The sequence below is a fragment of the Fringilla coelebs genome, assembly GCF_963513975.1.
Source record: "Fringilla coelebs genome assembly, chromosome: 26".
NCBI classification, from domain to species: Eukaryota; Metazoa; Chordata; class Aves; order Passeriformes; family Fringillidae; genus Fringilla; species Fringilla coelebs.
In genome coordinates this window covers 3,317,179-3,341,178 of record NC_140052.1, presented here as the reverse complement: position 1 = coordinate 3,341,178, position 24,000 = coordinate 3,317,179, and the positions used below count along the sequence as shown (strand labels likewise).

The 24,000-nt window shown below is 60.5% G+C and overlaps 1 protein-coding gene across 1 annotated transcript; it reads right to left on the bottom strand.

The window, feature by feature from the left end:
- Positions 1-2,653: 2,653 nt before the first annotated feature.
- Positions 2,654-20,726, bottom strand: DMTN (dematin actin binding protein). Its single transcript, XM_084221825.1, has 16 exons — positions 20,414-20,726; positions 17,027-17,090; positions 15,694-15,747; positions 14,522-14,593; positions 11,447-11,602; positions 9,610-9,654; positions 9,439-9,538; positions 7,557-7,613; positions 7,326-7,481; positions 7,133-7,242; positions 6,950-7,055; positions 5,643-5,704; positions 5,497-5,545; positions 4,198-4,271; positions 3,025-3,105; positions 2,654-2,931 (listed from the first exon to the last, which is right to left on the bottom strand). The coding sequence occupies exons 3-16, from the start codon at positions 15,709-15,711 to the stop codon at positions 2,818-2,820; spliced, it is 1,200 nt and encodes a 399-aa protein (XP_084077951.1). The 5' UTR covers positions 15,712-15,747; positions 17,027-17,090; positions 20,414-20,726; the 3' UTR covers positions 2,654-2,817.
- Between the last annotated feature and the right edge of the window lie 3,274 nt (positions 20,727-24,000).

The window sequence follows — 24,000 nt, the reverse complement described above, 5'->3', positions numbered from 1 at the left end:
TCGGGATGGGGATCGGGACCGGGATGGGGATCGGGATCCAGACGGGGACCGGGACCGGGATCGGGATGAGGATCGGGATGGGGATCGGGACCGGGACAGGGACCGGGATGGGGATCGGGACCAGGATCAGGACAGGGACCCGGATAGGGATCGGGATCGGGGCCGGGATCGGAACCGGGACCGGGATAGGGACCGGTACCGGAAGCGGGATAGGGATCGGGATCGGGATCGGGATCGGGACCGGGACCGGGACCGGGACAGGGACCGGGACCGGGATCGGGATCGGGATCGGGATCGGGACAGGGACCCGGATAGGGATCAGGATCAGGATCGGGATCGGGACAGGGACCGGGATCAGGACAGGGACCCGGATCGGGATCGGGATCGGGACAGGGACCGGTACCGGAAGCGGGATCAGGATCAGAACCGCGATCCGGATCAGGACCAGGACCAGGACCAGGACCGGGATCGGGACGGGGATGGGGACCGGGACCGGGGCAGCGCTGTCCCGGCCCGGCTCGGCTCGCACACGCCCTGCGGGCCCCCAGCACAGCCCGGCCGGGGCGGGAGGAAGGCGGGGAAGGCTCCGCGTCCTGCTCGGAGCAGCACCGCCATCTGCAGGGACCCGGGCGCGGGTCCGGGGGGATTTTTGGACGAGAGGGGGAAGCAAAGCTGCGGAGCCGGGCTGGATAAAGCCATTTCACCTTTAATTGTAAGCAAAAAATCACTCTCACGCGGATTCTCCGACACCAGCAAATAAAATAAACTCTAACAAAAACAGAGAAAGTGAATCACTGTAGTCCAGTCCGAAAACAACCCATATTTATATATATATTTATAGATATGTCGTTTGTAGCAGTGAAAGGCAAGTATGGGCCAGTGAATTCCCGATAAATTACATTCTTTACATCCCAACAAGGTCTAGCGGCTGGAAAGTGGCTGGAAACAAAAACCGGGGAGCGTGGAGGGGCCGGGGGGTGCGGGGAGAGAGGGGTCCTGCCCAAAACGTGTGCCCGGAGAGGGGAGGGGAGGGAAGGGAAGGTGCTGCCCGGTGCCGAGCCCTGTCCGCGCTGCCGGGTGGGGACGGCGACAGTGCCGGGCCCTGGGGAGCGGCCGCGGCGCCCGTCGAGCCGCGCCCTGCTCCGATCCGTCATCCGTGCCGGTTCCGTGCCCAAATCATCGCTGCAGCGCCCTCCGGTGCCCTCCGAATCATCGCCCCAAATCATCGTCCCAGTACCCCCCAAATCACCGCCCCAGCGCCCTCCTGCGCCCCCAAAATCACCGCCCCAGCGCCCTCCTGTGCCCCCCAAATCACCGCCCCAGCGCCCTCCTGTGCCCCCCAAATCATCGCCCCAGCGCCCTCCTGTGCCCCCCAAATCATCACCCCCATCCCCAGCTGGAAATGCTCTGCCCCAGGGACCCCCACCCCAACTCTGCCCCCCCCCGGGATGCTCCCCCTGCCCCTCTGCCCAGCCCGGAGCTGGGGGGGGGGGTTGGCAGTGTCCTTGGGGTCCCCTCTGCAGCCCCCGGCACAGGGGGGACGGGGGGGCAGAGCTGGGGGGCTGCAGGGGGGGTTAAGCTGGGATTTGGGCCTGGCTTTGCCGGGAGAAGGTCGGGCTGGCAGTGTCGGCCCCCAGGCTCTTCCCAAGCCTCAGGGTGGGGGGCAGGGGCACCTCGGGGGGCACCTCGGGGTGGGGGATGGGGGCAGCTGGCCTCCATGGGGGAGGGGATCCCCCAAAGCGCCCCCTCAGCGGGGCTGAAAGCAGAGCCAGGGGGAAAAGGGGGGCACAAAGCCTGGGGACCCTCCCGGCCCAACTGCACCTGCCGCGGGGCACGGGCGGCCCCGGACCCCCATGCCAGGCGGGTTGGAGCCCCCAGACCCAATCCCCCCGTGCCAGGCAGGTTCAAGCCCCCGTGCCAGGCAGGTTTGAGCCCCCAGACCCATCCCCCCATGCCAGGCAGGTTGGAGACCCCCAGCCCCATCCCCCTGTGCCAGGCGAGTTGGAGACCCCCCAGGCAAGTTTGAGCCCCCGTGCCAGGCAGGTTGGAGACCCCCAGACCCAATCCCCCCGTGCCAGGCAGGTTCAAGCCCCCGTGCCAGGCAGGTTTGAGCCCCCAGACCCATCCCCCCGTGCCAGGCAGGTTTGAGAGCCCCCAGGCAAGTTTGAGCCCCCGTGCCAGGCAGGTTGGAGCCCCCAGCCCCTTCCCCCCGTGCCAGGCAGGTTGGAGCCCCCAGCCCCATCCCCCTGTGCCAGGCAGGTTGGAGCCCCCAGACCCAATCCCACCGTGCCAGGCAGGTTCAAGACCCCCCAGGCAAGTTTGAGCCCCCGTGCCAGGCAGGTTGGAGCCCCCAGCCCCATCCCCCTGTGCCAGGCAGGTTCGAGACCCCCAGACTCATCCCCAGCCCCCCGTGCCAGGCAGGTTGGAGACCCCCAGCCCCATCCCCCCTGTGCCAGGAGCGAGGTTGGGGGGGCAGATCTGGGGGTCTGGGGGCAGATCTGAGGGGGTCTGGGGGCAGATCTGGGGGGTCTGGGGGCAGATCTGGGGGTCTGGGGGCAGATCTGGGAGGTCTGGGGGCAGATCTGGGGGGTCTGGAGGCAGATCTGGGGGTCTGGGGGCAGATCTGGGGGGTCTGGAGGCAGATCTGGGGGGTCTGGGGGCAGATCTGGGGGGGTCTGGGGGCAGATCTGGGAGGTCTGGGGGCAGATCTGGGGGTCTGGGGGCGCGGGGGAAAGTGGGGTGACCCCAGTAAAAACCGGCGGAGAGCCCTGGAGCGGTTCCACGGCGCGGCACGGGCGGGGCCGGCCCGAGGAGGACTCAGAAGAGGAAGGCTTTCTTCTTCAGCTCGTTGCGCTTCCACAGCGCCAGCTTGCCGAACTCCTCCGGCGGCATCTCGAACACCTTGAGGAAATCCTCGGGGGACAGGTGGCGCTGCGGGGGAGGGGACAGAGGGTGGTGACACGGGCAGGGGGTGGTGACACGGCGCGGGGACCCCTCCCCCCCAGCCCGGCACAGTCCCCCAACCTCCAGCCGGGTCCGGTCCACGCCGGGCGGGAGCTTCACTCGGCCTCGGTTGGTCACCATCAGCATCTCGTAGGGGTAGATCTGCGAAAGAGGAGCGGGGGTTTGGGTTTGTGAGCGAGCTGTGGGGCTGCTGGGGGATGAAAGGAACAGTGGGAAGGATTCCACTGATGGGAGAATGGAAAAAGAGATTTGGTTTTACAAATAAATTTTAGGGTTGTTGAGAAATGAAATTGGATATTGAGAGATGAAAGAAACAATGGGGGAAACCCCTAAATTCAGTAAGAATTAAGAATGAAAAGGGAGGGTTGTACATTAGAGGGGAATCTCTGGGATCAGGTGTTCTGGGGAGTCTGAGCCTCTCAGAAATGGGGAAAACCCCCTAAATTCTCTAAGAATTAAAAATTAAAAGGGAGGGTTATACATTAGAGGGGAATCTTTGGGATCAGGTGTTTTGGGAAGTCTGAACCTCTCAGAAATGGGGAAAACCCCCTAAATTCTGTAAGAATTAAGAATGAAAAGGGAGGGTTGTACATTGGAGGGGAATCTTTGGGATCAGGTGTTCTGGGGAGTCTGAGCCTCTCAAGTACCTCAGAAATGGGGAAAAACCCCTAAATTCACTAAGAATTAAAAATTAAAAGGAGGGTTATGCATTAGAGGGGAATCTCTGGGATCAGGGGTTCTGGGAAGTCTGAACTTCTAGAAATGGGGAAAAACTTCTAAATTCAGTAAGAATTAAAAATGAAAAGGGAGGGTTATACATTAGAGGGGAATCTCTGGGATCAGGTGTTCTGGGGAGTCTGAACCTCTCAAGCACCTCAGAAATGGGGAAAGAGAGAAGGGAAATGTGGCTGGAAATTGGGATAAAAAGGGAGGGTGGATCCTCCAAAAATCTGAGAGACCCCAGGGGATGCCCCATGGCCTCTGCCTTGATTGGAATAAAGCCAAAGGATCCTCTGTCTCCTGTTTGGACACAAACCTCTGGTGTCTGTGGGTTAATTTACCTGACAGGGGGAACACGGGGCTGTGAGAGCCTCCCCTGAGCCCAGCCAAGCCCCCAGCCCCAGCCAAGCCCCCAGCCCCAGCCAAGCCCCCCAGCCCAGCCCCCCAGCCCCAGCCAAGCCCCCAGCCAAGCCCCCCAGCCAAGCCCCCAGCCAAGCCCCCAGCCCCTCTCACCTTCTGCTCCAGCATGCTGGGCAGGGAGTTCCCTCTGTCCATGCGCCCGCGCTGGCCGTTCTGGGGGGGCAAACCTGAGCTCAGCCCGGCCCCCTCCCCATTCCCTCCCTCCCCAAGCCGAGGTGAGGGGCTCCACTCCCTCCCCCCCTGCAGGGACCGGCCCCGAGGTGGCCCCGAGGTGGCCCCGGTGGCCGTGCCCCTCCCCCCACGTCACCCTCTGGCTGGGTCTCCGTGTCCGTGGCCAGGTGAGCTCTTACCTGCAGGGCTGCACAGAGAGAGGAGGGGGCTCAGCCCGGGCACCCCTGCCCAGCCCGGGCTGGTGCCACCCCCTCCCAGACCCTGGGGACACCCCCACATTCCCGGGAACATCCCCTGGGAGACTCCACATCCCTCCAGGACACCCTCTCATCTCCAGGACACCCCCACATTCCTCCAGGACACCCCCATATCCTTCCAGAACATTCCAGCATCTCTCCAGGACACCTCCACATTCCTGGGGACATTCCCTGGGACACCCCCACACTCCCAGGGACACCCCCACATCCCCAAAACACTCCCACATCCCTGCAGGACATCCCAGCATCCCTGCAGGACACCCTCACATCTCCCAGAACACCCCCAGAACACCCCCAGATCCCCAGGGACACACCCAGGACACTCCCAGGACGCCCCCAGGACACCCTCACACCCCCAGGACACCCCCAGATCGCCCCCAGAACACCCCCAGATCCCCAGGGACACCCCCAGAACACCCCCACAGATCCCCAGGGACACACCCAGGACACTCCCAGGACACCCCCAGGACACCCTCACACTCCCAGGAGCACCCCCAGATCCCCAGGACACCCCCAGGACACCCCCACATCCCCAAAACACTCCCATATCCCTGCAGGACATTCCAGCATCCCCAGGGACACCCCCAGGACACCCCTAGGACGCCCCCAGGATGCCCCCAGGACGCCCCCAGGATGCCCCCAGGACACCCCCACATCCCCTCGACACCCCCAGGATACCCCCAGGATGCTCCCACACCCCCAGGACACCCCCAGATCCCCAGGGACACCCCCAGGACACCCCCAGATCCCCAGGGACACCCCCAGGACGCCCCCAGGACACCCCCAGGACGCCCCTAGGATGCCCCCAGGATGCCCCCATGATGCCCCCACACCCCCAGAACACCCCCAAGACGCCCCCAGGATGCCCCCAGATCCCCAGAACACCCCCAAGACACCCCCAGGACACTCCCAGGACACCCCCAGGACACCCCCAGGACCCCCCCGTCCCTGCCCTGCCCCTCACCAGGGCTCCCCTTCTCGCTCCCCGCCGAGCCGAACTCTGCCGACTGCAGCTGTGGGGGACAGGGACAGGGTCACAGGGGGGACCCCGACCCCCGAGCAGGGTGGGGGGACCCCGGCAGTGGGGGGGGCACAGCTGAGAGCCCTTACCCGGGTGAGGGTGCTCCGGCCCGAGGCGGGGAGGGAGGAGCTCTTGGAGCTCGAGTGGAGGGCTGAGAGAGAGGCAGAGAGCGTCAGGGACCGCTGGGGACATTTGGGGACAGGCAGGGACAGGCAGGGATGGGCAGGGACCTTTGGGGATATTTAGGGACAGGCAGAGAGCATCAGGGACCGCTGGGGACATTTGGGGACAGGCAGGGACAGGCAGGGACCTTTGGGGACATTTAGGGACATTTAGGGACAGGCAGGGACCTTTAGGGACATTTAGGGACAGGCAGGGACAGGCAGGGATGGGCAGGGACCTTTAGGGACATTTAGGGACAGGCAGGGACAGGCAGGGACGGGCAGGGACCTTTAGGGACATTTAGGGACAGGCAGGGACAGGCAGGGACGGGCAGGGACCTTTAGGGACATTTAGGGACAGGCAGAGACCTTCAGGGACCTTTGGGGATATTTAGGGACAGGCAGAGACAGGCAGGGAGCTTTGGGGACATTTAGGGACAGGCAGGGACAGGCAGGGACCTTTGGGGACATTTGGGGACAGGCAGGGAGGGGCAAGGACCTTTAGGGACAGGCAGGGATGGGCAGAGACCTTTAGGGACATTTAGGGACAGGCAGAGACCTTCAGGGACCTTTGGGGACATTTAGGGACAGGCAGAGACCTTCAGGGACCTTTGGAGACATTTAGGGACAGGCAGGGACGGGCAGGGAGCTTTGGGGACATTTAGGGACAGGCAGGGAGGGGCAGGGACTGTCAGGGACATTTAGGGACCTTAAGGGACAGGCAGGGATGGGCAGGAACAGGCAGAGACCATCAGGGACCTTTGGGGACATTTAGGGACAGGCAGGGACGGGCAGGGACCACCAGGGATGGTCAGGGATGAGCAGGAGTGCAGGCAGGATTTGGGGGGGTGCAGGCAGGGTTTGGGGTGTGCAGGCAGGTTTTGGGGTGTTCAGACAGGGTTTGGGGACAGAAGGGAGGTGCAGGCAGGGTTTGGGGTGTCCAGGCAGGGTTTGGGGTGTGCAGGCAGGGTTTGGGGACAGAAGGGGGTGCAGGCAGGGTTTGGGGTGTCCAGGCAGGGTTTGGGGTGTCCAGGCAGGGTTTGGAGTGTACAAACAGGATTTGGGGTGTGCAGGCACTGTTTGGGGGTGTGCAGACAGGATTTGGGGACAGAAGGGGCTGCAGGCAGGGTTTGGGGACAGAAGGGGGGTGCAGACAGGATTTGGGGACAGAAGGGGTGCAGGCACCCGGAGATGAGCCGGGCAGGGCCGGGCTCCGGGAGCTCGCTCCCACTCACTGCTGTGGAACGGCGTCCGGTCCGGCAGCGAGCGAGTTTTCCTCCGGATCGGCAGCGACTTCTCCATCTCCTCCTTCAGGATCAGCTTCCCGAGGTTGGAGGTGACCTGGGAACCGCGGGACCCCCGTTGGGATCGATCCCAACACCCCCCCCACCCCCTCAGAGCTCCCACCCCACCCCCACCTTGCTCAGCTCCTGCCTCTGGAGCTCCCGCAGGTTCTTCATCTCCTCCGTCAGATCCTCATCCTCCTCCTCCCCTCTCTTGGACGCCATCCTCCTCCTCCACTCCGTCTCTGCGGGGGGAAAAGGATCATCCCAGCCATTCCCAGCCCCTCGGGGGGTCTCCAGGGGGGAAGCCCCCTCGGGTCCCACCTACCCACGACGGCCAGCGAGGGCGGGCAGGGCCAGTAGTCGGTCTCGATCTTGGCGGGCTGGTTGGGATCCGGGGGCTGCGCCGCCGGGAATTTGGAGGATTCGATGATCAGGTCCTCGATGAGATGCTTCCCGTGGTGGTGGGAGCTGGAGTGGTGGTCTGGGGGCGCACACATGGGGTGAGGGGGGGTCTCGGGGTGCCCCCGTCCCGCGGGGTGGACCCCACAACGCTCACCTTTCTGCCGGTAGATCGGGGGCTTCTTGTAAATGTTGAGCTCTGTGGTGTCGGTCTCTGGGGGAAAAGAGGGGTTTGGGGTTGGGAACTTGTGGGGGTGGGAGTGGGAATTTATGGGGGTGGGAGTGGGAATTTATGGGGCTGGGAGTGGGAATTTGTGGGGTTGGGAGTGGGAATTTATGGGGTTGGGAGTGGGAATTTGTGGGGTTGGGAGTGGGAATTTATGGGGTTGGGAGTGGGAATTTATGGGGTTGGGAGTGGGAATTTATGGGATTGGGAGTGGAAATTCATGGGATTGGGAGTGGGAATTTATGGGGTTGAGAATGGGAATTTATGGGGTTGGGAACTCGTGGGATTGGGAGTGGGAATTTATGGGGCTGGGAGTGGGAATTCATGGGGTTGGGAATGGAAACTTGTGGGGTTGGGAACGGGAACTCATGGGATTGGGAGTGGGAATTTATGGGGTTGGGAGTGGGAATTTATGGGGTTGGGAACTCGTGGGGTTGGGAGTGGGAATTTATGGGGGTGGGAACTCATGGTATTGAGAATGGAAGTTTATGGGTTTGGGAATGGGAACTCATGGCGTTGTGAACTCTGGGGTTGGGAATGGGAGCTCATGGGGCTGGGAATTGGAACTCGTGGGGTTGGGAGTGGGAATTTATGGGGCTGGGAATGGGAACTTGTGGGGTTGGGAGTGGGAATTTATGGGGTTGGGAGTGGGAACTCGTGGGGTTGGGAGCTCATGGTGTTGGGAGTGGGAATTTATGGGGTTGGGAATAGGAATTTATGGGATTGGGAGCTCATGGGGTTGGGATTGCAAATTTATGGGGTTGGGAACTCATGGGATTGGGAATGGAAGTTCATGGGGTAGGGAATAGGAGTTCAGGAGATTGGGTTTTATGGGGTTGGGAATTGGATTTTATGGGATTGGGAACTCGTGGGATTGGGAGTTTATGGGATGGGAAATGGGAATTTATGGGGCTGAGAATGGGAACTCTGGGGTTGGGAAGGGGAGCTGATGGGATTGGGAATTTATGGGGTTGGGAGCTCATGGGATTAGGAATGGGAGTTTATGGGGTTGGGAGTTCATGGGGCTGGGAATGGGAGCTGATGGGGTTGGGAATTGGAACTCATAGGGCTGGGAGTTTATGGGATTGAGAATGGGAGCTGTTGGGGTAGGGAGCTGATGGGGTTGTGAAGAGGCTCCCAGCCAGCCTGGCTGGCTCAGACAGTGCTGGGGTCCCACTCTGGGGTCCCACTCAGGGGTCTCTCTGTGGGGTCTCACTCTGGGGTCTCACTCTGGGGTCCCTCTCGGGGTCCCTCTCCAGGGTCTCTCTCTGGGCTCCCTCTCCGGGGTCCCTCCCGGGGTCCCTCCCCGGGGTCCCTCCCCAGGGTCCCTCTCGGGGTCCCTCTCTGGGGTCCCGCTCAGGGGTCCTTCTTGGGGTCCCTCTCCGGGGTCCCTCTCGGGGTCCCTCTCCGGGGTCCTTCTCAGGGTCCCTCTCGGGGTCCCGCTCTGGGGTCCCGCTCTGGGGTCTCTCTCTGGGGTCCCTCTCAGGGTCCCTCTCTGGGCTCCTGCTCAGGGGTCCCACCCTGGGATCCCTCCCAGGTCTCTCTCTGGGCTCTCTTTCAGGGGTCTCTCTCAGGGGTCCCACCCTGGGGTCCCTTCTCAGGGGTCCCTCCCGGGTCCCTCCCAGGGTCCCTCTCTGGGGTCCCTCTCGGGGTCCCTCCCAGGGTCCCTCTCGGGGTCCCACCCTGGGGTCCCTCTCTGGTCTCTCTCTCTGGGGTCCCTCCCGGCTCCCTCCCGGTTCCCTCCCCAGTTCTCTCCCGCTCCCCCCGGTTCCCTCCCGCTCCCCCCCGGTTCCTCCCTCTCCCCGGGCGGTACCGGGCCGGTGGAAGTGCTGCACGCTGCTGCGGGTGGGCGCGGGGCCCTGGCGGGGGGCGGCGCTGCTCGGGGGGCGGCTCTCCAGCCACTCCCGGATCACCTGCGGGAACCGCGACCGCCGTGAGACCCCCCCGGGGCAGCGCCGCCCCCTCCCCACGGCCCCGCGCTCACCTCTGGAGATGGGGGAGGAGACATGGACTTGGGAGACAGGGAGCGCTGCAGAAGGCAAGCATGGAGTTAATTTATTTTAATTTATTTAATGCTATTTTAATTCGGTTTTTTATAATATATATTTGTAATATATTTTTATAATTATATTTTCATAATATATTTTTATAATGATAAAATATTGTAATATAAAATTATATTAAAATAGAAATAGAATATAATTAATATATTATATCATAATATAACATAATGTAATGGAATAAAATAGAATATAATAATAATAAAATATAATGTAAAATAATGTAATTATATTATATTATATTTATATTACATTATATTTATATTGTATTATATTATAAATATTATATTATATTATATTACATTACATTACATTACATTACATTACATTATATTATATTATATTATATTATATTATATTATATTATATTATATTATATTATATTATATACATTACATAACATGTAATGTTTATAATAGAATAGAATAGAATATAAATATAATGTAATATAAATATAATGTAATGTATTGTCATGTAATGTTTATAATATAATATAATATTATATTATAAACATTACATCACATTACATTATATTATATTATATTATATTATATTATATTATATTATATTATATTATATTATATTATATTATATTATATTATATTATATTATATTATATTATATTATATTATATTATATTATATTATATTATATTATAAACATTACATAACATGTAACATTATGTAATGAATATAATATAATATAATATAATATAATATAATATAATATAATATAATATAATATAATATAATATAATATAATATAATATAATATAATATAATATAATATAATATAATATAATATAATATAATATAATATAATATAATATAATATAATATAATATAATATATACAGTATTCCCCCTATTAAAATATTATAATTATAAAATGCTATTTTACTTCTAATAAATTTTTAATATTTATATATTAAAAATTTAAAAAAATATTTTATTCTATTTTCTATTAATTTTACTTCATTTCAATTTAATTTTTAATTAATTTCAACTTAATTTCTAATTAATTTTACTGAATCTTAATTAATTTACTGACTCTTACCGAATCATAACAATCTTAATAACCTTCAGGAACAGCTACAAAATCCCAATGAATTTTAACCAACTTTAACCATTTTTATGCTGGATTTTTTTCTCTATTATTTAAGAATTCTATTCCAATTTTAACCATTTTTATGCTGGAACTTTCCCCCTATTGTTCAAGAATTCCAATTTTCACCATTTTTATGCTGGAATTTCCCCCCTAATATTCACGAATTCTACTCCAACTTTAACCATTTTTATGCTGGAATTTTCCCCCTATTATTCAAGAATTTTCCCCCTATTGTTCAAGAATTCTATTCCAATTTTTAACCATTTTTATGCTGGAATTTCCCCCTATTATTCAAGAATTCTACTCCAATTTTAACCAACTTTAACCATTTTTATGCTGGAATTTCCCCCCTATTTTTCCAGAATTCTATTCCAATTTTAACCAACTTTAACCATTTTCATGCTGGAACTTTCCCCCTATTATTCAAGAATCCTATTCCAATTTTAACCCTTTTCATGCTGGAATTTTCCCCTATTATTCAAGAATTCTATTCCAACTTTAACCATTTTTATGCCGGAATTTCCCCCCTATTATCCAAGAATCCTATTCCAACTTTAACCATTTTCATGCTGGAATGTTCCCCCTATTATCCACGAATCCTACTCCAATTTTACCCCCCGATCTGGGATTCTCCCCCCCGGGGATCCCCGCTCACCTCGCGGCTGCGGGGCAGCTCCACGTGCTCCATCAGCGAGTAGGTGAAGTGGGGCTCGTAGATCATCAGGTCGGGGCGCTCGATGTCCAGGATGGCTTTGTCCTTGGGGATGGCAGCCAGGTCCTTGTAGCCCAGCACCTCGTTGTCCATCTTGGCCTGGGAGGATGGAAAAACATCTTAATTTGGGGTGCAAAAGGGAATTTTTGGGAATTTTTACAAGGTCCTCCTACCCCAGGATCTCATTGTCCATTTTGACCTTGATTTGGGGTGCAGAAGGGAATTTTTGGGACATTTAGGGACTTTTTGACAAGGTCCTTGTAGCCCAGCACCTCGTTGTCCATCTTGGCCTGGGAGGATGGAAAAACATCTTGATTTGGGGTGCAGAAGGGAAATTTTGGGAATTTTTTACAAGGTCCTTGTAGCCCAGGACCTCACTGTCCATTTTGGCCTGGGAGAAAGGGAAAACACCTTGATTTGGGGTGCAGAAAGGAATTTTTGGGAAATTTGGGGCATTTTTCACAAGGTCCTTGGGAGCTCATGGGGTTGGGAATCATAGGATTGTAGTCCAGGACCTCGTTGTTCATTTTGGCCTGGGAGGAAGGGAAAACCCCTTCATTTGGGGTGCAGAAGGGAAATTTTGGGAAATTTAGGGAATTTTTCACAAGGTCGTTCTACCCCAGGATCTCATTGTCCATTTTGGCCTTGATTTGGGGTGCAGGAGGGAATTTTTTGGGAATTTTTCACAAGGTCCTTGGGGGATCATGGGATTGGGAATCATGGGATTGTAGTCCATGATTTGGGGTGCAGAATGGAATTTTTTGGGAATTTTTCACAAGGTCCTTGTAGCCCAGGACCTCGTTGTCCATTTTGGCCTAGAAGGAAAACTCTTTGATTTGGGGTGTAGAAGGGAATTTTTGGGAAATTTGAGGAATTTTTCACGAGGTCCTTGGGAGCTCATGGGGTTGGGAATCATAGGATTGTAGTCCAGGACCTCGTTGTTCATATTGGCCTGGAAGGACGGGAAAAAATCATTTGGGGTGCAGAAGGGAATTTTGGGGAAATTTGGGGCATTTTTCACAAGGTCCTTCTACCCCAGGATCTCGTTGTCCATTTTGACCTTCATTTGGGGTGCAGAAGGGAATTTTTGGGAATTTTTTACAAGTTCCTTCTACCCCAAGACATCATTGTCCACTTTGGCTGGGAGGAAGGGAAAACTCCTTGAATTGGGGTGCAGAATGAAATTTTGGGAATTTTTTATAAGCTCCTTCTACCCCAGGTCCTCATTGTCCATTTTGGCCTGGAAGGATGGAAAACCCCTTCATTTGGGGTGAAAAAGGGAATTTTTGGCAATTTTTGACAAGGTCCTTGTAGCCCAGCACCTCGTTGTCCATTTTGGCCTGGGAGGAAGGGAAAACACCTTGATTTGGGGTGCAGGAGGGAAATTTTGGGAATTTTTACAAGGTCCTCCTACCCCAGGATATCATTGTCCATTTTGACCTTCATTTGGGGGGCAGAAGGGAATTTTTGGGACATTTAGGGACTTTTTGACAAGGTCCTTGTAGCCCAGCACCTCATTGTCCATCTTGGCCTGGGAGAAAGGGGAAATGTCTTCATTTGGGGTGAAAAAAGGAAATTTTGGGAATTTTTTACAAGGTTCTTGTAGCCCAAGACCTCACTGTCCATTTTGGCCTGAAAGGAAGGGGTGCAGGAGGGAAGTTTTTTAAATTTAGAGTATTTTTCACAAGGTCCTTCTACTCCAGGATCTCATTGTCCATTTTGGCCTGGAAGGATGGAAAAACACCTTCATTTGGGGTGCAGGAGGGAAATTTTGGGAAATTTAGAGAATTTTTCACAAGGTCCTTCTACCCCAGGACCTCATTGTCCATTTTGACCCTGATTTGGGGTGCAGGAGGGAATTTTTGGGAATTTTTTACAAGGTCTTTGTAGCCCATGACCTCATTGTCCATTTTGGCCTGGGAGGAAGGGGAAACATCTTGATTTGGGGTGCAGAAGGGAAATTTTGGGAAATTTGGGGCATTTTTCACAAGGTCCTTGGGAGCTCATGGGGTTGGGAATCATAGGATTGTAGTCCAGGACCTCGTTGTTCATTTTGGCCTGGGAGGAAGGGAAAACCCCTTCATTTGGGGTGCAGAAGGGAAATTTTGGGAAATTTAGGGAATTTTTCACAAGGTCGTTCTACCCCAGGACATCATTGTCCATTTTGGCCTTGATTTGGGGTGCAGAATGAATTTTTTGGGAATTTTTTACAAGGTCCTTGTAGCCCAGGACCTCATTGTCCATTTTGGCCTAGAAGGAAAACTCTTTGATTTGGGGTGCAGAAGGGAATTTTTGGGACATTTGGGGCATTTTTCACAAGGTCCTTGGGGTTGGGAATCACGGGATTGTAGCCCAGCACCTCGTTGTCCATTTTGACCTGGGAGGAAGGAAAAATGCCTTGATTTGGGGTGCAGAAGGGAAATTTTGGGAATTTTTTACAAGGTCCTTGAACCCCAAGACCACATTGTCCATTTTGGCCTGGGAGAAAGGGAATATGGCCCTCATTTGGGGTGCAGGAGGGAATTTTTGGGACATTTAGGGAATTTTTAGAAAATTTAGGGAGTTTTTCACAAGGTCCTCGTACCCCCGGACCTCATTGTCCCCTTTGGCATGGAATGAAGGGAAAACTCCTTGATTTGGGGTGCAGAAGGGAATTTTTGGGAAATTTAGAGAATTTTTTGCAAGGTCGTTTTACCCCAGGATCTCATTGTGCATTTTGACCTTGATTTGGGGTGAAGAAGGGAATTTTTGGGAGTGGGGAGGGTTCAAACCCTCCAAGGCCGTGCTGGGGGCACGGGGAGAGTTTGGGGGGCACGGGGAGAGTTTGGGGGGGCACGGGGCGGGTTTGGGGGGCTCGGAGGGTTTGGGGGGCACGGGGCGGGTTTGTTTTGGGGGGCACGAGAAGGGTTTGTTTTGGGGGGCATGGGGAGGGTTTTGGGGGCACGGGGCGGGTTTGGGGGGGCACGAGGAGGGTTTTGGGGTCCCGGGGAGGGTTTTGGGGGTCCCGGGGCTCCTCACCACGATGCTGGAGGGAGAGCCGGGCACGCTGGATCCGCGGGAAGAGCAGACGCTCCCAGGGGAGGTCAGAGGCTGCTGGGGGGAAAAGGGAGCGGGGATCAGCCCGGGAAGGGGCTCGGGGGGTCTGGGGGCGCCCCACGGAGCCCAGAGTCCCTGGGGATGGGCAGGGACAGCAGGGAGGGGACAGCGGGGAGGGGACAGCGGGCAGGGGACAGCGGCTCGGCCAGGACACGCTGCCACTAGATGGTGCTGCCAGGCTGGGCTGGGGGAGGAGGAGGAGGAGGAGGAGGAGGAAGGCAAGGCCCGTGTCTGCCCACGACCTCGGCCACCAGCCCCGTGTGCAGGGCTCCCCGTTCTCCCACACCCTACCAGGACCCCCAGCACCTCCAGCACCCTGCCAGGACCCCCAGCACCTTTTATTTGAACTCCAGAAGCTTCACTGGACCCCCAGCACCTTCCCCGGACCCCCAGCACCTTCCCTGGACCCCCAAGACCCTCCCTGGACCCCAAACATCCTCCCTGGAGCCCCAAACCCCTGTTCAGGACCCCCAAGACCCTCCCTGGAGCTCCAAACCCCTGTTCACGACCCCAAACATCCTCCTTGGACACCCAGGACCCTCCCCGGAGCCCCAAACCCCTGTTCTGGCCCCCCAAACCCCCTCCCCGGCCCCCCAAACCCTTCCCCAGACCCCCAGGACCTCCCCGGCCCCCCAAACCCTTCCCCAGACCCCCAAACCCTCCCTGGCCCCCCAAGACCCTCCCTAGACCCCCAAACCCCTGTTCAGGACCCCCAAGACCCTCCCCGGCCCCCCAAACCCTCCCTGGACCCCCAAGACCCTCCCTGGACCCCAGCATCCTCCTTGGACCGCAAACCCCTGTTCAGGACCCCCAAGACCCTCCCTGGACCCCCAAACCCCTGTTCAGGACCCCCAAGACCCTCCCCGGCTCCCCAAACCCCCGTTCAGGACCCCAAACATCCTCCCCGGATCCCCAGAACCCTCCCTGGACCCCCAGGACCCTCCCCGGCCCCCCAAACCCTCCCTGGACCCCCAAACCCCTGTTCTGGTTCCCCAAACCCCTGTTCAGGACCCCCAGGATCCTCCCCAGCCCCCCAACCCCTGTTCAGGACCCCCAGGATCCTCCCCTGCCCCCCAGCCCCTCCCCCCCGTTACCTTCTGCAGCCTTTCCATTCAGCCGCGGGCCGGGGCTGTGTCACTCACAGGGTCCTGCGGGGACAGGGGGGCTCTGGGCACTGCCAGGGGGGCACTGAGCCCCCTGAGCCCCCCGGGGTGGGGGTCCCATCTCCCACCGCCCTCCCGGCACGGGCTGAGCCCTGTGAGCCCCACGGCGGGCACGGGGAGGGCACGGGGAGGGCACGGGGAGGGCACGGCCACGGTGCCCAACGAGGGGACATGGCCCCGGTGGTGGCAGCAGGACAGGCCTGCCAGGAGGGGACACTGTGCCCCGGGAAGGGGACAGGAGGGGGACAGACAGGGGACAGACAGAGGGACAGGAGGGGGACAGGAGAGGTACAGGTGGGGGACAGACAGGGGGACAGGAGGGGGACAGACAGGGGGACAGGAGGGGGACAGACAGGGGACAGGAGGGGGACAGACAGGGGACAGGAGGGGGACAGACAGGGGACAGACAAGGGGACAGGAGGGCGACAGACAGGGGATAGGAGGGGGACAGACAAGGCACAGGAGGGGCACAGGAGGGGGGACAGACAGGGGATAGAAGGGGGACAGGGACAAGCAGGGGACATGGAGGGGACAGGGACAGGCAGGGCACAGGAGGGGGACAGGCAGGGGGACATGGAGGGCACAGGCAGGGGACAGGTGAGGGACAGGCAGGGCACAGGAGGGGGGACAGACAGGGGGACAGGGAGGGCACAGGCAGGGGACAGGTGAGGGACAGGAGAGGCACAGGAGGGGGACAGCGACAGGCAGGGGACAGGAGGGGGACAGACAGGGAGGGGACAGGAGAAGCACAGGGAGGGGACAGGGAGGGGACGGGACAGGCAGGGGACAGACGAGGGACAGGCAGGGCACAGGAGCGGGGACAGACAGGGGGACAGGGAGGGCACAGAAAGGGACAGGCAGTGCACAGGAGCGGGGACAGACAGGGGACAGGTGAGGGACAGGAAGGGGACAGGAGAGGCACAGGCAGGGCACAGGAGGGGGACAGGAGGGGGACAAGAGGGGGGCAGACAGGGGGACAAGAGGGGGACAGACAGGGGGACAGGAGGGGGACAGGGAGGGCACAGGCAGGGGACAGACAGAGGGACAGGAAGGGGATAGACAGGGGACAGGTAAGGGACAGGCAGGGGGATGGGGGGGACAGGAAGGGGACAAGAGAGGGACAGGCAGGGGATAGGCAGGGCACAGGAGGGGACAGACAGGGGACAGACAGGGCACAGGCAGGGCACAGGCAGGGGACAGACAGAGGGACAGGAGGGGGACAGACAGGGGACAGGCAGGGCACAGGGGGTGACACGGCTCTCACCGCTGCCTCTGTGGCTCCGCATCCCCCTGGGCGCCGACGCCGCGCTGGGGCTCGGGTGTTCCCTCTAGGAGAGGACAGAGGCGGCTGTGACTCGCAGGGCGAGCAGGGGACAAACCTCCCCTTGTCCCCACGCGGTCCCCACGCTGTCCCCCGTGCCCGCTGCGTGTCCCTGCCCGGTGGCTGCTGACGGTGCTGGCGGCAGTGTCGCCCTTTTGTCCCGCGGCCTCCAGAAGGCTCCACGGGCAGCGGGACGGGCTCGGCCGCCCGGAGCCCGCGGGGCTCGGGCCTGGCCGCGCTCTAAAGCCACAATGCCGCGCACAAAGGGGAAAATTCCCCATTCTCCTCCAAACTTCTCCTTTCAGAAGGGAGGGAGTTGGGAAAAGCTCGTGCGAGCCGGGCGGTGACAGCGACAGTGACAGCGACAGTGACAGCGACAGTGACAGCGGCGCGGGCAGCTCCGGCCCTGAGCCCCAGCCCTGCAGGGGTGGCACCGCCTTTGGGGACACCAAGCCCGCTGTCCCCCGGCCCCGCGAGCGCAGAGCTCGCCCCCGCGGGATGCGGGGATGGAGCGGGAGCAGACCCGGGAGCAGCCCGGGGCTGCCGGAGGAGGCGGCTCTGCCCTCCCTGGAGACCCTCCCGCCGCAAAGCCCCCCCAGATTTGTCCCTGGCGCGGGGTTCGAGGCGCTGACCCCCAACCCCAACCCCAACCCCTCCCCGGGATGCGGGACCGGCGGGACCGGCGCTCCCGGCGCGGCACAAGGGTGGCATTGTCCGGGCGGGCACAGCCGTGAGCTCACACTTTCCAGCGCCGGACGGAGCCAGCCTTGCCCCCCGCCTCCGGTGGCGCTCGGGACACCGGAGGGCCGCGGGGACAGCGAGCAGATGGAGGCGACGGCGGAGAACGGGAGCGGCGGGGCCGGCGGGGAAGGAAAACAAACGCGAGCCGGGGCTGCGGAGAGACGCCACAAAATTGGCCGGGGGTGCCGGGACTGCACAACCACCTCGGCCGCGGGGCCCCCCCGCGCTCTGGGGACGCGGGGACAGCTTATCGGGCGCAGGCAGGGAGCCACCGCCCCGATGGCAGCCGCGTTCCCCATGGCAACCTCGGATCGCGCCGCGGAGCCGCGGCCAGGTCCCCGCGTGGCCCGAGATAAGGGCGGCCCGGCTGTTTGGGATTTTCCCGGCCGGGAGGGCGAGGGGGAGCGGGGACACGAGGGGGGGACGCTCAGCGTGTCCCCCTCTCAGGGAGATGCTGAGGGGAACCACGGCGGGGAGAGAAAAGGGCTGGGCAGGCAGCGTGATGGAGGAAGGAAGGATGGATGGACGGACGGACGGACAGGACACGTGCGGGCGGGGCTCACCGGGATGGAGGGGTGCCGGTGCCCCCCCCGCGAGGGGAGCCAGGGCTGTGCTGCCGCGGGAAGAGGCCGGTTCCCTCCTCCCCACCCCGAGGAAATCCGGATTTGACTTTTCACAGCCGCCAAAGCCATCAGCGCCCGGCCCCGAGCCAGGCCGCGAGAACCCCCCCCACGGCCCGGGGGGAGCGGGAGGGGTCCCCAGCCTTCCTCCATCACCCCCTCCTCACCCTCCCTTCCCCCCCCTGTGCCACCGTGCGCCCGAATTGTGGCGCGGCTGTCGCGGCTCGCGGCCAGCAGCGACAAGGGGGGGACACCGGGGTCACAAGTTCCCTGAACAGACGGTTCCCGCCAGCCCTGGGAACGGTGTCCGGTGCTTCCCAGCCCGGCCCAGCCCAGCCCCGGCCTCCTCCTCCCACCACAACCTCCAAACAAACAGCGCAGGCGAGGCCCGGAGCATCCTCCCCGCTCACCGGGGAAACCGAGGCACCGCCGCACGCGGGGCCCCACCGGCAACCTGATCGCGACAGCGACAGCGCGTGGGTCCCCGACCCGCGGCTCGCCGGTGTCCGGTTCCTCCTTTGTCCTGTTTCTGCCGCTGCCGTCCCCGCCGGGCCGGCGGCGGCGAGCCCGTGGCTGTTGCCGGCCATCGCTGCCGCGCCGCTGCCCCGCCACCTCGGTGGCCTCCAAAGCCACCAGCTGCCACCCCCGGGCGTTTCTCCATGGCTGGGATGGACCAGGCACGGCGAGGCGCCGTGCCTCAGTTTCCCTGCACGGAAGGTGGATGGGGAGGGGAGGGGAGGAGGGGGAGTATCAACAATCCGCCCACCGCATCCCGGAGCGGATGGAGATGAAGGAGGCATTTCCACCGCCCGGGTTCCTCCCATCCGCCGAATCTGGGCCAGCGCAGCCGCCCCCCGGCCCTGCCCTGCAGGTTTAGAGGGGGGAGATGTGGCCTGAACCCCAAAACTGCCGGGGATGAGTGTGGGGGGGTCTTTACCCGGCCCCCCTGCCCCGATGGCCACCCCACAGCCCGCTTCGGGCCGCGCCTCACGTGGCTCGTAATCTGGGATTAAAGTGGGATTAGCCTGCTCATCCCGCACGCGGAGGGACCCGCTGGGGATGTGTGAGGAGGCCGCGCCCTCCGCCGCTCCCGCTGGCGCTTTGGGGGTGCCCCGCACCCCAAAAAACCCCCCCGGTTCTGCCAGCCCTGGGCTCGGCACGCCCAGCGTTGGATACCCCGGGGTGGGGGCCTGGGCGCCCCAACAGCGCACCTGGGGCCACCCGGGGGGGTCACACCTGACAGGACACCCGGGAGGTGGCCGGGGGTCCCGAGGTGGCAGGAGGTGGCTCTGGAATGAGCCCAGCCCGGCCACCCACCTGTGCCAGGAGCTGAACCCCCCCTTGGCTCCATCCACGGCCAAGAGTTGGGGGGGAAGCCCCAAATTTGCGCCCCAAATTCTGCCCCTAAATCACCCCCCGATGCTCTGTGGCGGTGGGGAAATGGGAATTTGGCCCCTCCGGGCTCTGCTAGGGGGGTTGGGGCACCCCAAAATTCCGTGTCCGTGGCAAAAGCGCGACCACCACGGCCAGGGAGCATCAAACCTTCACGGGGGGGGGGAAATTGGGGGTGCCCCCCAAGCAGCAGCGCTGAGCCCCCACAAATTCACTGCCCAGGTGGGGCTGGGCAGGGCTGGGCGGTCCCGGCCTCCTCCCTCGCCATCCGCGGTGTCCCCGGGGAGGGGCACAGGGGTGTCCCGGGGGGGCGCTGGGAGCGCTGTGACACCGCGGGGGGGGCTCGGGGAGGGGTCCCCGCCGATGTCAGCAGCGCCGGGTGTGGGGACAAGGTGGGGACGAAATGTGGGGCACCCCCGAGGCCCCCCCGGGAGCGGCGGCACCGAAAAGCGACGGGAAAACGGAGAGCGGCCGCCACGAGCCGCCCCTCCCGCGCCCGCCGTGTCCCCACCGCGTCCCCACCGTGTCCCCACCGCGTCCCCACCGTGTCCCCGTCCCTGCCGAGCCGCTCACTCACCTACGGCCGGGCTCACCGCATCCCTCCGGCCGCGGGGCGATGCCCCGGCCTCGCTCCTCTCGCCCGGCCACCGACTCGGCTCGGGCTGCATCCGAGAGCCGTGACAGCGGGGCGCGGGCGGGCGAACGGGCGGGCGAACGGGCGAGCGAGCCTATCACCCCCCGCCAGCCCGGCCCCGCCGCCCGATAACCGCGGGCGGGCGTGCGGGGGAGGCTGCGTGGAGCGCGGGGTGGGAGGGTGGAGGAGTGCGTGGCCGCCCGGGGGGGTGGCGGTGGCCGCGTGGGTGCCGCTCGCCTCCTCTCCCCCGCTCGCTGCTGGCTCAGTCCCTTTCCCAACAAGAGGAGAATTAGCCGGCATCATGACGAAGCAGTATTGGCTGCCGCTCCTCCCGCTTCCCCGGCACAAAGAGGGAGGAAAACAGGAATGACCCGGCCTGCCCCGCTGCCAGGGGCGGCCCGGAGCCCCGGCACCCCCCCGGACCCTGCTGGGCACCGGGTGCGGCAGCCCCCGCTGCCCCCCGGAGGGATTTTGGCACCCCCGGCCCCGCTCGGGAAGCGGGGTGGTGAGAACCTCACGGGGCTGCGGCAGCGTGGGGAGGGGGGGGAACGGCACCTCCCGCCCGATCCGACTCCCGGGCTGGGTCTGGGGGTGCTGCGCCCACCCCTCCCTGCCCCTGAGGGGAAATCCAGCGGGAATTTCCATCCGCACAGCCCGGGGGGTTGGGAGGTGCTGGGAATCGGCCAAAAGCGAGCGGGGAGAGCTGATGCACCCCAAAACCCCAAGCTCCCCCCAAGCCCTGGGGGTCGCGGTCCAGCCCCGGTCCGGGGGAAGGGCAGGGCAGGGAGGCTGCGGCCACCTCCATCCCTTTGGAGCCGCTCGGAACGCGATCCCGGTATCCCGGCCTCCGGCACGGGAGCGGAGCCGCGGCCGGACCCCGCCGGGGGCGGCGGGGCTGCGTTGGTGCCGCAGCGCCGGGATCCGGAGTCTATTCCCGGCTCTGTGTGGGAGCGCTGCCTGGTGACAGCAGCTCCCTTTCTGGGGCTCCTCCTCGCTGCTTCTGCTCTTTGCTGCCTCAGTTTCCCCCCACGCGGCTCAGGAAAGGGCCGCCGGACCCCTCCGGATGCACATCTGGGGGGGACGGACACACAGGGCCCGGGATGTGTCCGGGGATGGACCCCCGGGGTGCACATCTGGGAGGAAATACACCCAGGGGTGCACATCTGGGGGGATCCAGGCCCAGAGGTGAACATCTGGCGGGGATCAGCCCCAGGGGGATTCACACGCGTGTCCTTCAGCGCCAGGGCCGGCCTGGCTCGCCGGAGCATCCCGGCCCGGGCTCCGCCACGCCGCCGTCCCCCCGCGCCCGGGGGGCTCCGCCGGCCCCCGCCGCCCCCCGGGGCCGTGCCCGTGAATAATCGAGGCTGCGGCCGCCTCTCCCCCGCCACTAACCCAGTTTCTCAAGCATGAAGACGATCTCAGCGGCTGCTCGGCGGCCGCCACCTGCGCCCGGGGGCTGCTCGGGCGTCTGACCCGGCCGTGGCACCGCCGGGGCTCGGCCTCCGGGCCCAGCACGCCGGGGATGCCCGCGGGCACGGCGGGAGGAGTGCGGGGGCGCCCCGAGCCGGCTCCAAGCCGCAGCGCGCGGTGTTTCATGCACCCGCTCAAAGCCGAGCGCGGACCCCGCTGGGTCACCCCGGTCCCGGCCCGGTGCGGGAGGAGGCGCGGGGAGGGGGCAGGGGGTCAGGCCCTACCTTCAGGGGAGCCCATGGCCCGCAGGCAGCGCTGCCCGTCCGCCGGGAGCCATCCCCGCGCCGAGCATCCCTCCCGCCCCTGCGCCGCACGCACGTTGCCACAGCGACCGCCTCCCGCCCGCCGCAGCCGCGGGATGGGCACCGGGAGCTGCGGGAGCGGCCTCGGGGCTCGGCCAGGGAGGGAGGAGGAGCAGGAGGGTCCTGTGGGGTCAGAGAGGGATGGAGGAGGTGCAGGAGCGTCCTTCAGCCTCACTGAGACATGGATGAGGTGCAGGACAATCCTGTGGGTTCAGAGAGGGATGGAGGAAGTGCAGGAGCGTCCTTCAGCCTCACTGAGGGATGAGGGAGTGCAGGACAACCCTGGGGCCACACAGAGGGATGGAAGGAGCACAGGACAATCCTGTGGGTTCGGAGAGGGATGGAGGAGGTGCAGGAGCAGCCTTCAGCCTCATGGGGACATGGATCAGGTGCAGGACAATCCTGTGGGTTCAGAGAGGAATGAGGGAGGGCAGGACAACTCTGGGGACACACGCAGGGATGAAGGAGGTGCAGGAGCAGCCTTCGGCCTCACTGAGGGATGGAGGAGGTGCAGGACAGTCCTGGGGACACAAAAAGGGATGAGGGAGTGCAGGACAATCCTGGACATGCACAGAGGGATGGAAGGAGCGCAGGACAATCCTGGGGACACACAGAGGGATGGAGGGAGTACAGGACAATCCTGTGGCTTTAGTGAGACATGGAAGGAGTGCAGAACAATCCCCTGGACACACACTGGGATAGAAGAGGTGCAGGAGCAGCCTTTGGTTCCACTGAGACATGGAGGAGGTGCAGGACAATTCTCTGCACACACAGAGGGATGGAAGGAGTGCAGGACAGGCCTCTGGATTTAGAGAGGGATGGAGGAAGTGCAGGAGCATCCTTCAGCCTCACTGAGGGATGAGGGAGTGCAGGATAATCCTGGACACACACAGACATGGAAGGAGTGCAGGACAAGCCTCTGGCCTTGCCAAGTGATGGAAGAAGTGCAGGAGCTTTCTTCAGCCTCACAGAGGGATGGAGGATGTGCAGGACAGCCCTGTGGGTTCAGAGAGGGATGAGGGAGGGCAGGACAGTCCTGGGGACACACAGAGGGATGGAGGGAGTGCAGGACAATCCTGGGGACACAGAGCGATGGAGGGAGCGCAGGAGCATCCTTGGCCTCACAGAGGGATGAGGGAGTACCGGACAGTCCTCTGGCCTTGCCAGGGGATGGAAGGAGCGCAGGACAATCCTGTGGACACACAGAGGGATGAGGGAGTGCAGGACAATCTTCTGGACATGCACAGGGATGGAGGAGGTTAAGGAGCATCCTGTGGATTCAGAGAGGGATGAGGGAGGGCAGGACAGTCCTGTGGATTCAGAGAGGGATGGAAGGAGTGCAGGACAATCCTGGGGACACACAGAGGGATGAAAGGGCAGTCCTGGATTTAGTGAGGGATGGAGGAGGCGCAGGACAACCCCCTGGCCTTGCCAGGTGATGGAGGAAGTGCAGGAGCATCCTTCAGCCTCACTGAGGGATGAGGAAGTGAAGGACAGTCCTGTGGACACACACAGGCATGGAAGGAGCGCAGGACAATGCTGTGGATTTAGAGAGGGATGGAGGGAGGGCAGGAGCATCCTTTGGCCTCACTGAGGGATGGAGAATGTGCAGGACAGTCCTGGGGACACACAGAGGGATGAAGGAGTGCAGGACAAGCCTCTGCACACACAGAGGAATGGAGGAAGTGCAGGAGCAGCCTTCGGCCTCACTGAGGGATGGAGGGAGTGCAGGACAGTCCTGTGGGTTCAGAGAGGGAT

Coding starts and splice junctions, on each gene's coding strand:
- DMTN (XM_084221825.1), bottom strand. Junction 5,546..5,642: donor GCCGGAGCACCCTCACCCGG/GTAAGGGCTCTC, acceptor TGTCCCCCACAG/CTGCAGTCGGCAGAGTTCGG. Junction 4,272..5,496: donor GAGCGAGAAGGGGAGCCCTG/GTGAGGGGCAGG, acceptor GGCTGAGCTCAG/GTTTGCCCCCCCAGAACGGC.